This window comes from Pelophylax lessonae, assembly GCF_965119305.1.
Source record: "Pelophylax lessonae genome assembly, chromosome: 8".
NCBI classification, from domain to species: domain Eukaryota; kingdom Metazoa; phylum Chordata; class Amphibia; order Anura; family Ranidae; genus Pelophylax; species Pelophylax lessonae.
The window spans coordinates 34,549,916-34,562,871 of NC_138775.1; the positions used below are offsets into that span (position 1 = coordinate 34,549,916).

The 12,956-nt window shown below is 42.3% G+C and overlaps 1 protein-coding gene across 1 annotated transcript in view; it reads right to left on the reverse strand.

Annotated features, from left to right (window-relative positions):
• IL17RC (interleukin 17 receptor C) overlaps positions 1-12,956 on the reverse strand; it is a 126,822-nt gene that overhangs the window by 39,388 nt on the left and 74,478 nt on the right. The window contains exons 5-10 of the mRNA XM_082265783.1: positions 12,265-12,383; positions 6,733-6,844; positions 3,933-3,977; positions 2,090-2,220; positions 705-764; positions 478-535 (exon numbers count right to left, since the gene is read on the reverse strand). Coding sequence (XP_082121909.1) covers positions 478-535; positions 705-764; positions 2,090-2,220; positions 3,933-3,977; positions 6,733-6,844; positions 12,265-12,383 — 525 coding nt within the window. The remainder of the gene's footprint in view (positions 1-477; positions 536-704; positions 765-2,089; positions 2,221-3,932; positions 3,978-6,732; positions 6,845-12,264; positions 12,384-12,956) is intronic.

Genomic DNA, 12,956 nt, shown 5'->3' on the forward strand with positions numbered 1-12,956 from the left:
GCATGGATGGGGGGGCGGTGCCCCTGCGCCCCCAATGGACGGGCCGCCCCTGCCTACAATATACAACCCCTATACAATCTCCTCTAGATTTACCAAAACTATGTAATATAAGGACAAGCTTAAACAATCCATTCAATCATTTTTGGTAAACCCTGGGAATATACAGTTGATGGCAGATCCGAAGGAGGTTGTACAATCAAATTGTATATTGCATGATCAGCTTTAGGCTAGAGCTCTGCAGCCTAATGCACTAGTGCTGCTTGCAGGAGTCAGGCAGTGTGCAGACTTCGGTGCTGGATGGCAGTCCTGGCAGTACCAGACAACCGCAGTTATGACAGGTTCCCATTAAGAACAAGCTTTTTCTGCCAAAAATCTAAAGCACGTCCAAATCTTGCACACACCTAAAACCGAAATATCTTATGCAACGACTTATGTATGTAAGCATGTACACTCGGCGAAAAGGAGAACACAACTTACAATTCCTAAATGGACACAGCATGGTTCTCAAAGCATCCACCAGATCCAAGTACCAGGCCTGCCAAAAAGGAAAAAAATAAAAACCGTCAGAAACATTTGCAGTCTGTGTGAAGATATGGTCTTCATCTTTGGTCAGGAGATGCCATCATATGAGCATCTCCCAATCAAAGTCAGATAAAGTGCATTGTACAAAGTGCAATAACTCCAAGTTTAGGTCAGCCACTTACCTGGATACACATGCAGGGGACAATATCTGACTGCGGAATATAGTGTCGCTTCGCTCCAATCTGGACAAAAATAAATAATAAAGTATATACTGGCGGGATCCACAGGTCATAATATTATGTTATAGGGAGAACCACACACACAAAAAAAAAAAGATTGCTGTGTTAAAGGTATTGTACACTTTCAAATGTTTTCATTGGTTTACCTAGATATCAGTGGAGTTGTCGGATACTGTGATTAAAACACATTAGTATTAGTAAAACACTATTTATTGCTCAGCCTGCTTGTGTCTATGTCAGATCCAATTACTGTTTAGCTCTCACCTACAGAGCATTAGACTGAGAGACCCAGGGAAAATCCAAAAATGTACAGCTGACATCAGAACATGAAGACAGGGATATTTCTCCAATGGGGACACCTATTATGGGGACAACTATTATGGGGACACATGTCTAAGAGAGGAATTCCCCTCACTTTGGGAGATTTCCTCTAACTTTCCTTTCCCTCTTTGGGGAATGAAGTGAAGGGAAATTTTCCCCAGTGGTATAGAGACAACAAAAAATATCTGAAAGGTGTTTTAACCTTTTCCCTACTCTTTCACAAACTAGAAAAAAAAAGTTTGGGCTATACTTACACACTTTAAAGCAACCATTCTCAACCAGGGTTCTGTGGCACTCCAGGGTTCCTCCAGAGGTTGCCTAAACTGTGGCCGATTGACCCCCAATTTTGGTGCCTTCATAGTACTGGGGCCAACACCATTTGGAAGAGCCAGCAGCATGACAAAAATGGTCTTTTTTGCTTTCTGTAAGTGTGGCATTTTGACCACTATTTAAGGGGGACATTCTTCCAATAGACCACCAACGTAAAAAGCATTCTTCACAATGACCACCAGTATAAAGGGGGGCATTCTTCCTTCACCACCAATGTAAACGGCATTTTTCCCACTGACTAGCAATGTAAGGAGCATTCTTCCCACTGATCACCAATGTAAGGAACGTCATTCCCACTGACTATCAATGTAAGGAGCATTCTTCCCGCTGACCACAAATGTAAGAAACTTTCTTCCCACTGACCACCAATGTAAACAACATTCTTAACACTGACCACCAATACAAGTAACATTCTTCCCACTGACCATCAATGTAAGCAGCATTCTTTCCACTGACTCCCAATGAATTTGTTTACCAGGGGGTTCCCCTAGGCCTAAAAACTATTTTAAGGGTTTCTTGTGCTTAAAAAGGTTGAAAAAAGGCTGCTTTAAAGCTAACCTATAAGCCTGACTACAGTGCCCATGAACTAGGAATTGTAATATTGTAAAAGGTTCGTTGTACGGTGTCATAGGACAAAATGAAATACATGCAATAATGAATATTAAAGCAGTACTTACCAAAGTTTTGTTGCTGTAGGTGTCGTTCTTGTAATTGTAGAAAACCCAAACACGTACTTTCCGTTTGTTTGTCCCATTCACTATTCCCACCGAGGTCTCATTGGATTTATTGACAAAGTCCAGGACCGGGGCTGAAAATGAAGATGATTTAATCACTGGTTGTGCTTTATTGTTCAAAAGATAACTTCATTACCTAGAAGTAAAAGGAAATGCCCAAAGAAGAGTTCCAGGTATGGATATTTTATACAGAGTTACTTTGATCCAGCTTGAACCAATGGAACTATGTATATACCATACTGGCCAATGCCCCTGGAAGCTGGAAATCACTGTAGCAGAAACCATTACTCCATTGATCTCCACTTGCTTCCAGGTCCAAGTGGTGCCCTACAGACTCACTGCTCCTGAAAAAACATTGTTTTTTTTTATTTTATATTAATACATGTCCCTCAGATCAGTACCCAGACCCCCATACCCCTTTTATGACCAGTTACTTGAAAATGGGCACCTATTAGGGATAAAGACAACCATGAAAAACTTAGCAGGAGTTCCAACCTTTCCTCCTAATCCAAAACTAAACACAACATTTTCTGCCTGAAATTCTACTTGGAAATTGAACATTTAGGCCTCTTGCACACAATACTCCTGTTTGAGCATCTCGCGGCTTGAAAATGCTCAGTACAGCTTTTTGAGCTAAAATACAGCCCATTAATTGTAATGTGCCTATGCACACACGCGCTGTGCATTCTTCAGTAAGAACAAAATAGAAAAATCTGCATTTTTGGTCAGTAATTTAAGCCTCAATGCTCGCAAATACTCGCAAATACATACAAAAAAAAAGGTCTGGAAAAAGTAAATGCTCAAACAGGAGTATCGTGTGCAAGAGGCCTTAAAGTGATTAAAAAAGGTTAAATAATTTTTTTTAATAACAAACCTGTTATACTTACCTGCTCTATGAAATGGTTTTACTCAGAGAGTCCCCAAACCTCTTCTTCTGGGGTCCCTGCCAGTGATCTTGGCTCTTTCTCTTCTCTGAGTGCCGCTTGCTCTGGGGGCACTTGCGCAAGCTTGATCCTAAAGGCAGGCTGTATGCATCTATACAGTGCTGTATTTTGGCCTAGGCCAACAAGGCCCAGGCCTAGGGCGGCACTTTGCAGGGGGGCAGCAAAAAAGCCACCCCCCTCCACCTGAGACTATTGGCCACTGGTTGCTAGAGCCGCCTCTCTCACCCCCTCTCTCTCAGCCCCCTCTCTCTCAGCCCCACTCTCTCTCATCCCCCCTCTCTCTCCCTCTCTCATCCCCCTCTCTCCACCCCCTCTTTCTATATCATCTCCCCTCTCTCACTCTTTGATCCCCCCCCTCTCCCTCACCCTCCTCCTCTCACCCCCCCCCCCTCTCGTGAGATCTCAGGGGTTCATGCTGGGACTTGTAGTCCTTCAATTTTGGAGAGTCACATCCGTTAAAAAAGGAGTGGGCAAATTTACATAGGGGGGGCGCCCAATTTTAGACTTGCCTAGGGCAGCACAAAACCAAAATACACCACTGCGTCTATAGACACACATAACATGGTCCAGCCCCCCCCCCCCCCACTGATAGCAGATGTAAGCAATGGCCCCTGCTGCTGCCGAGTCTCCTATGAGAAGAGAGAGAGGGGAGAAGAGCTGTTGCAGATGGGCACAGTGCTGGATCAAGATCGGGCTCGGTTAAGTGTTTAGGGGGGGGGCTGGAGGGGAGGGAGGGGGGGAAGTTTTGGAAGGTTTTTTACCTTAATGCAGAGAATACATGAAGTTAAAAAGCCTTTTACCTTTACAACCACTTTAACACCACTAAAGAACCCCAGACTTACCATCACACACTGATATATTGTCCAGCGGGTCCAGCTTAGCACAGCCTGTTGAAAAAAGTATTTCAAATAGTTAGTGCAATGCCAAAAACAGTGATGAAGGGTAAGGAGAAAAATCAATTCACCCATAGGCCTCATTTACACAGTCTTTACCGCCCCTCTGAAATACGATCCTTGGTGGGTCACTTTTCAGAGGGCGGAAGAGCATCAACGTCCAGGCATTCACCTGTTTTGTTATTGGGGCTTTTTTTATCATGGGATTTTTCATCTAAATGTCGCAACATAAGTGGGAGCCAAGTGTTTGATTCATAGTTGCATCTCGGTCCTTATGATTGTTATGGAAAGTTTGGCAGACACTGTAATATATTCCATTTTTGGACCTGGGTTTAATTATCCTTTTATAATCATCAGTTTTAACATATGGTCATGCTTCTTCAACATTTTACGTCACATATATATTTATATTTCCTGTATATATTAGCTATTGGATTTTAGCCCAGATAATTCTTTAGTTCTTTTTATAGTGCACACCAGTGACCCGAGCAGGGGGTGTAGTTCTACTCTGACTGTCTGTCTGCCCCCTATTGGCACTATGGGGGAGATTTACTAATACTGGTGCGCACAGAATCTGCTGCAGTGCTGCATAATAACCAATCAGCTGTCAGGTATCATTGTCAAAGATTAATTGAACAAGCTGAAGTTAGAAGCTGATTGGTTACTATGTACAGCTGTACCAGATTCTGTGTGCTCCAGTTTTAGTAAATCTCCCCCTATATGTCCATTAAAGAGGTTGTAAACTCGTTCAAAACTTTTTTTTTTTTTTTTTACAACCTGCAAGAGAAAGACATAATGAGCTAGTATGCATCGCATACTAGCTCATTATGAAATACTTACCTTAGAACGAGCCCCCGCCGTGCCGCTCTCTTACCTGTATGACGAGCGACATGTTCAGTCGCCCGTCTTCCGAGATCGCGGCATCCGGCCATCTGATTGGCCGGAGCCGCGGTGACGTCACTCCCGCGCACGCGCACGGGAGCCGACGGTCACTGCACGGGGCTCTGAAGGAACGGCACGATCAGCCGTTCCTTCAGAGCGCATGCGCCAGTGACGTCACTGGCTGCATTAAAAGGTAAATATCTCCTAAACCGTACATGTTTAGGAGATATTTACAGTACCTATAGGTAAGCCTTATCATAGGCTTACCTATAGGTACAACTTCCTGAGGAGGGTTTACTTCCTCTTTAAAGTATGTTATGTGTAAGCATTTGTCACTTTGCATACAGTAGGGACTGGCCATAGCGGGATCACTTTGATGCAGTTGGCCAACTTATTCATGTAACACAATATTTGCGAACCAAAAGTCCCTATGCAAATGTTTGCATATGTATCATATGAAACATGTAAAGCCTTTAAAGAAGCGTGCAGATTGTGTATTCAGTATCATCGATGCTTTTATATCTTCTAGACAAGGGGTGTCAAACTCAATTTCTTTGCTGGCTTCATCAGCGGTATGGTTGCCCTGAAAGGCCCAATTGTATCTGGGGTGCTTTGCATACAGAGTACAGGGTTCAGGAGTGTGGTATGTACAGAGTGCAGAGTTAAGGGGTGCACTTTGTACAGAATGCAGGGTTCAGAAGTGCGTTATGTACAAAGTGCAGGGTTCATGGGTGCGCTATGTACAGAGTGCAGGGTTCAGGGGTGTGCTATGTACAAAATAAAGGGTTCAGGGGTACGCTATGTACAGAGTGCAGAGTTCAGGGGTGCGCTATGTACAAAGTGCAGGGTTCAGGGGTACGCTATGTACAGAGTGCAGCATTCAAGGGTGCGCTATGTACAGAGTGCAGAGTTTAGGGGCATGCTGTGTGTAGGGTTCAGGAGTGTGTTACATACAGACTGCAGAGTTCAAGGGTATGTTATGTACAGAGTGCAGGGTTCAGGGGTGCGCTATGTACAGAGTGCAGTTCCAGGGGTGCCCTATGCACAGAGTGCAAAGCTCAGGGGTGTGCTATGTACAGAGTGTAGAGCTCAGGAGTGTGTTAGATACAGACTGCAGGGTTAAGGGGTGCGCTATGTACAGAGTGCAGAGCTCAGGGGTGTGCTATGTACAGAGTGTAGGGCTCAGGAGTGTGTTAAATACAGACTGCAGAGTTCAGGAGTATGTTATGTACAGAGTGCAGGGTTAAGGGGTGCGCTATGTACAGAGTGCAGAGCTCAGGGGTGTGCTATAGACAGAGTGTAGGGCTCAGGAGTGTGTTAGATACAGACTGCAGATTTCAGGGGTGTGCTATGTACGGAGTGCAGAGTTTAGGGGTGCGCTATGTACAGAGTGCAGAGTTTAGGGGTGTGCTATGAACAGAGTGCAGGGTTTAGGTGTATGTTACATTACTTACAGACCTGTCCCCAGGGTGCCTTGCTATGAGTGCGTGCAGGGATCTGTTCATTTTGGGAGTCGCTCAGAGCAAAGCTGTCCCTTGTAAACACAGAAGGCTTCTGTGCTTACAAGTGACAGCAAGAGTGGAGGGTGAGAGCCGGAGGGGGCAGATCGGGAGTTTCTCCATGTTCCGGCTGCAAAACTGGGTGCGAGGGCCACATGACAAGGCCTGGCAGGCCGGATTCAGCACGTAGGCTTTGTGTTTGACATACTGTATGTGTTCTAGAAGAGCCTAAGAAAGTGACTGTAGTCTGGGATTCAGCATCAGCAATGCCCCTAGATCCGAGTGGGACGGAATAACAGCGCCCTTCTATTTTAAACCCCACCCTTGCCTAAGATCCATACATACATTAATACAAAAGAGTGACCTACCTGGCACTTCATGACTTAAGCTGAGGATTTTGGTGTACCTCGGATAAGAATATGATGTGATATTCATCTCAGCGCCTGGTGATACCTTAATACAGTTATACACAACAGAACCCTAAAAAAAAAATAAAAAAAATAAAATAAAAAAATAACTAACTATATAGATATATAATATTAAAGTGCATATAGTGAAAAATAATTTATTGCTGACACATAATCAACAACCTTACACATAAAAAATAGTAATAAAAAATGTATATGACAATTCATAACATCCGTGCCATCATGCATGAAAAGATAAAGTGCAAAAAGACATATATGATCCTTAAAGTGATATTCAGAGTGTGCACTTGAAATTTCTTAATGCTGCAAGTGATCAACACCAAGTGCTTCTCTCCAAGATGTGCAAAATCAAAACAAGACCCTATTCAGGTCTGGAATCGCCTTAGTGAGCTCACCCCTTACTCTGGGTATGTATTATCTTTGCTTTTCCAGCTGCCCTCTGATATCATTATTTAGAGGTAACATTTAAACTCCTCTTTATGGATACTCGAATTTGGATAACATGGAGCATGGCAACAAGAAGAAGAAATGCTCATTGCACAACATCCACATAAGGTTAAAATCTATTTAATTAAAATTCTACTCACAGATCAACAGAATTATACAGGCATTCAGTATGTACACTCGCCCTGCACCCTGGCAGGGGGGCTGACGTCACAGCTATTTCCTCCGCCCGACGCATGTTTCGTCATAACAGACGTCATAAATGGTATTTATTGAAGGAGAGCGCTACACTTTTTTATGTGACTATAAATGGGGCAATGGGTATTAATTCAATTATTATAATAATGTAAGGTTACCTATGAAATATTTTTATTACTCCTCTTATTCAGCTTTATTTATCTGTGTCTGACTCTTCAGCTTTACTTAAGGGTACTATTGTCACCTTGCTGGTATTTTCCATGGCTGGCTGCTATAAATGGGGTTTGTTGTCATTGTGGTAAACAGGAATGAGACTATAAGGTCGGATATGTTTTTCCAGAAAAGGTGATTTGACCTTAGTCAGGATCACAGAGTCAGGGAGTTGCTGCCCTGTCATCTACCTGATCTCATGCGCTGCACACTTAGAAGCTGGGATACAAAGGGGTTAATTTATACAAAAAAATTGCAGATATATTTGTCCTGTGAAGCTGCATGTACATTTGTTCTGTGCAAATGTGGACAAAAACAAATGGTATTGGGCTATTATCTCTCTAGGTTGGATTTTTTTTATACATATGAATAACATAAATCAAGATTAGCACATTATGGCCACTAGATGGAGCTGATGATCATAGGAAATTAAAGTAGATCTAAAGACAGAATGTTTTCCACACAGCTTCTCCCCAGCAAGATCCCTATCCAGTGATGTGCACAAGAGCAGAGGCTCTCTCGGCTCTCTCCTTCCTCATTGGCTCAGAGACAGCAGTGAGGAGGGAGCAGGGGCGGGGCCAACATTTCTGTATTAAAAATCTTTTTTTTTTTTTTTTATTGGTCTTATGTACTATTTTAATTTTCTGAGATACTAAGCCCTAATCATCAAAATTAAAAGAAAGAAATGCTTGAAATATATCACTCTGTGTGTAACGCATATAAAATATAAAAATATTTGAATTTCACTTTTTAAATTGAATTACTGAAATAAACTAACTTCGTGATGATATTCTAAATGTATGAGATGCGCCTGTATGTACATGTAGTTTCACAGGATGAATAGCTCTGCAATTTTTTTTTATACATACGCTCCAATGTGTGCAGGCAATTGTGAGATTTCTGATTTCCAACAACTCATAATGACATAGACACTGGTCAGAAAAAAAGATAGGCCCGGAGTCAAAAGAAGAAAACATGGGCGAAGGGCCAGTATGACAGGGTCAAAAGGGGTTGGCATTGGGAAAGGGCATCTGGTCAGTGGGAAGCATTCTTTTAAAAGTAGTTACGTGATTAGTGGGGAGGACTAAAGAAGGTGGGGGATCTGTAGGAGGATCTTGGAAGTCATCAGTTGGAGGAGATAGTGCTTGGGACCACAGCCCACCCTCCCGCCCTAATTGAGTTCCATGGTTAGTGTGGATTAAGGTTTTTTAAAGATTCTGTCATGGCAGCCATTGTAGTACAAGGTCCTGCTATGGGTTTTTGTTTTTTGGGTATAAAAATGTACATTGGTAGGGGCCCATCTTGGGTACGGCTCCCATTATTATGGTTTAATAAAGAAAGGGATTTGGGACTTTTAGACAAGGCACATGGGGAACACATGTGTCTCCATCCCTGTTAATGAATAAAAGAGGGGGAATTGGGACTTTAGATGAGGTGTGTTAGTGAACCAGAGCAGGGTGTGGTAAATTACCACCCCAATTGAGGCAACAAGAAGATAATGGATAATACCCACAGTGTTTATTACAAATGACATCACATCAGTGTAACACTTGCAAATTGCACGATGATAAGTACAAAGTAAAAATCAGACATCACAGTAAAATGAGTCATAACAATGGTACATAAACAGCATAAGCTGTAAAATGGAGAACTGGAGGCAGCAAGATCACATAATAAATGACAACACATGCTAACATGATACTGAGTAGGGGGTTGCATTCTGTGTGCTCGACGCGTTTCATGGAACATTTTCCACTCTTTCAAGAGCAAATGTCAACAGAGGTCCAGTGGTTTCAGCGCCTCTCTAAGGTTGCGGAGATGGAAGAGCTCATCTCCATCGCAAGAGATACCCCTTCCAAACACCACAAAAAATGGGCGTGCTGGACGCACTACATTTCTACACCTGAGTACTCCCGACTCTGTCAGTAAAGACCCCTTGGTACTGCTCTCGCTGACCCTCCGGATACGCCGCTCTCTGTGCAGATCACTCTTCCATTCCCCCCCCTTTTTTTTTTCCCCTTCCTCCGTCGCTTCCTCCTCTGCTTCTCCCCCCCCCCTCCAGCCCCCCCCTCTCCCTTCCCTGTCCCCCTCATCCTCCTTGTCCTGCGCTGGTAGTTAGTTGTCACTGGGCGGGCCCGGTCAACTAGCTCCCCCCCTTTTTTCTTTCTTCCTGCGCGACTCAGTGGCTTTTTCGTCCCCCCCCCCCCCCCGGATGACTCCCCTATCTCCCGTCCCTGGGTGTTTTACTCACCCAGGCTATGGGCCTCAACACGGACCTACCCGACTTGACTGCTATGATCTCTTGATGGCTTGCTTCCTATTTTGTGTGTCATTTTCTTACCTTAATCCTCACCACCCACTTCTCCACGCTTCAGGTCCCTACTTGACTGTGTATGCATCACAGGGTGAAGTTGTCCTAGGTTCCCTTGGTTATCAATGATGTTTGCTGTATACAATTCAGTACTGTTACTTTTGCCAACTTTGGCTGTTTGTATGTTTATAACTTTGCATTTTTATAATCCAATAAAATATTTGAAAAAAAAAAAAAAAAAAACAGAGGTCTATAAAAAGTATAAAAGCATGAACGAAAATATACCTCTGAATAGACAAAGCTCTCGCCAAAGCGAGGAGTGATGAGGGCTGGAGACCAAATGGTGGGACTTTACGGGTACCAGATAGAAATTTGATCTTCACCCAAGTATATGTAAAAATATCAAAACTTTATTAATCGTACATAGATAAAACATCCACTAAAAACAGAGTGGAGTGAAAACATAAACATGTATATAAAACAGACAAAAAGACAGTTGAATGGATATATCATATGAATATTAGTAACAGAATTGTCAAGACCATAATACACTTAAATAGTAGTGGCTACTACGGTGAGTAATCCGGCTCTAGTCCACAAGCTGGTGCTGGTATACAAGTATAAAAGCATGCTAACAATAAATAATGTTGCTAAAAATGTGTTTAATAGAGCACTCATGCATAATTAGGGGGAGGGAGGGAGGGAAGATCTGGGGGGTGGGGGGGGCAAGCGCGACCAGATCAGTCCTCCCCCTAATTATGCAGGAGTCCTCTGTTAAACACATTTTTAGCAACATTATTTATTGTTAACATGCTTTTATACTTTTTACAGACCTCTGTTGACATTTGCTCTTGAAAGAGTGGAAAATGTTCCATGAAACGCGTCGAGCACACAGAATGCAACCCCCTACTCAGTATCATGTTAGCATGTGTTGTCATTTATTATGTGATCTTGCTGCCTCCAGTTCTCCATTTTACAGCTTATGCTGTTTATGTACCATTGTTATGACTCATTTTACTGTGATGTCTGATTTTTACTTTGTACTTCTCATCATGCAATTTGCAAGTGTTACACTGATGTGATGTCATTTGTAATAAACACTGTTGGTATTATCCATTATCTTCTTGTTGCCTCAATTGGGGTGGTAATTTACCACACCCTGCTCTGGTTCACTAACACACCTCATCTAAAGTCCCAATTCCCCCTCTTCCATTATTATGGTTGGTAGTATCTGTGTGTAGTTGTTTGTCTCCGCTAGGTCCTGCTATGGGTTTTTTAAGCATAAAGAATATGTACATTGGTAGGGTCCAGTCCTGGGTACGGCTCCCATTATTATGGTCGGTGGTACCTGCGTGTGGTTATTTGTCTCAGAGTCTGTGTTTGTTGCGGCTGGAGGCCTAAACATTTTCAGTGGTCACGCAGGTACGAGTAATTGATGCCCACAAGGACCTTGTGACTCCTATTTTTGGCAGAATGTACTGGATGTTCATATGTTTATATGTTGATATGTTTATAAGTTAATTATAATTGGGTAATAAAAGGGTGCTATGGCCATTGTACTCCATCCTGAGTCTCGTGTGGTTATTCTTGGAAAAAGGTTAGTGGAGGAGTGGTGGTCAAGCATCTTTTATACCCTAACCAAGGACATTATTATTCGAATTGCTACATTTAATACTCAAACACAAGATAAATGAGGTCTTTATGTAGTAGAAAATATCAGATATCTGATTGGCTTCTGACAAGATACAGAGCAGTGTTAATTTCGTCGACTAAAACCGACTAAAACGTTTTCGTCTACTAAATTAACACAATTTTAGTCGACTAAAATACAACTAAAACCATTCAGATGACTAAAATAGGACTAAAACTAAAATGGCATTTTAGTCAAAAGACTATAACTAAAACTAAATCGAAATTTGCTGCCAAAATTACCACTGGACTGCATGCTCAAAGCTTAATACCATAAATAATAACATATTAGATTTTTCACTCCATGACCAGCAGTAGTATATAATGAGTTTGGAAATTGTAGAGAAATGCTTAGATAATGCATTACAAATTACGATTGAACTAAACCCATTAGATTATAGATGACTAAAATTCGTTTTAGTCGACTAAAATGTAGGACGTTTTAGTCGACTAAAATGTACTGGAGTTTTAGTTGACTAAATACGACTAAAACTAAAACACTTGCAGAAGACTAAAATGGGACTAAAACTAAAATGCCATTTTAGTCCTAAGACTAAGACTAAAACTAAATTGAAATTTGCTGCCAAAATTAACACTGATACAGAGAAGCTGATACTTACGACCACCATGTTGCTGGAGCTGTTGGTCGGTGGCACGGCAGACATGGGCAGAGACACCTTCATTCCGTAACAGCTAAGGCTGGGAGGAGCGATGAACAGGTTGGCACAGAGAAGGGAACCTGCAGATAAATAAGGTGATCAAAGCCAAGAAACCAGTATGACAGACATAGCAGGTATGATAATCAACCCTGGAGCTGAACGTAAGCCAAAAAAATAGTAAAACGCGGCATCTGATTAATTTATGATTAATATGTACAATGAATTTGCCGCAATCTACAAACAAACATTTTAAGGAGCGCCAGCAAACAAATGCTAAAAATATATTTTTAAATTTAAATATGCCAACAGCGTGTGCCGGAACATGTCTGCAAATCAGCTTTCACATGTAGCTGGGCCCAGATTTAGAGCACTGATGGCGGCTTCACACCTATGTGTCGCGGCAACCCCCGTACTGCAGTGCAATGCATTATAGTGCCCTTCATTTTGAAATAGCAGTGCTCATCCGATGCGTTTCACAAAATACAACACCCAGCAACGCACAACCATGCATTGCGGTTCTCTGCGTCTGTGAACATAGTGCAAGTTTGATTTTACATGACGTGCTTTGATTTATGAGCGTTATCATTCTACATAGGACAGTACAGAGGTTAGGGGAACAATTCACATATTCTTAGTGCAAAAAAATGTATCCG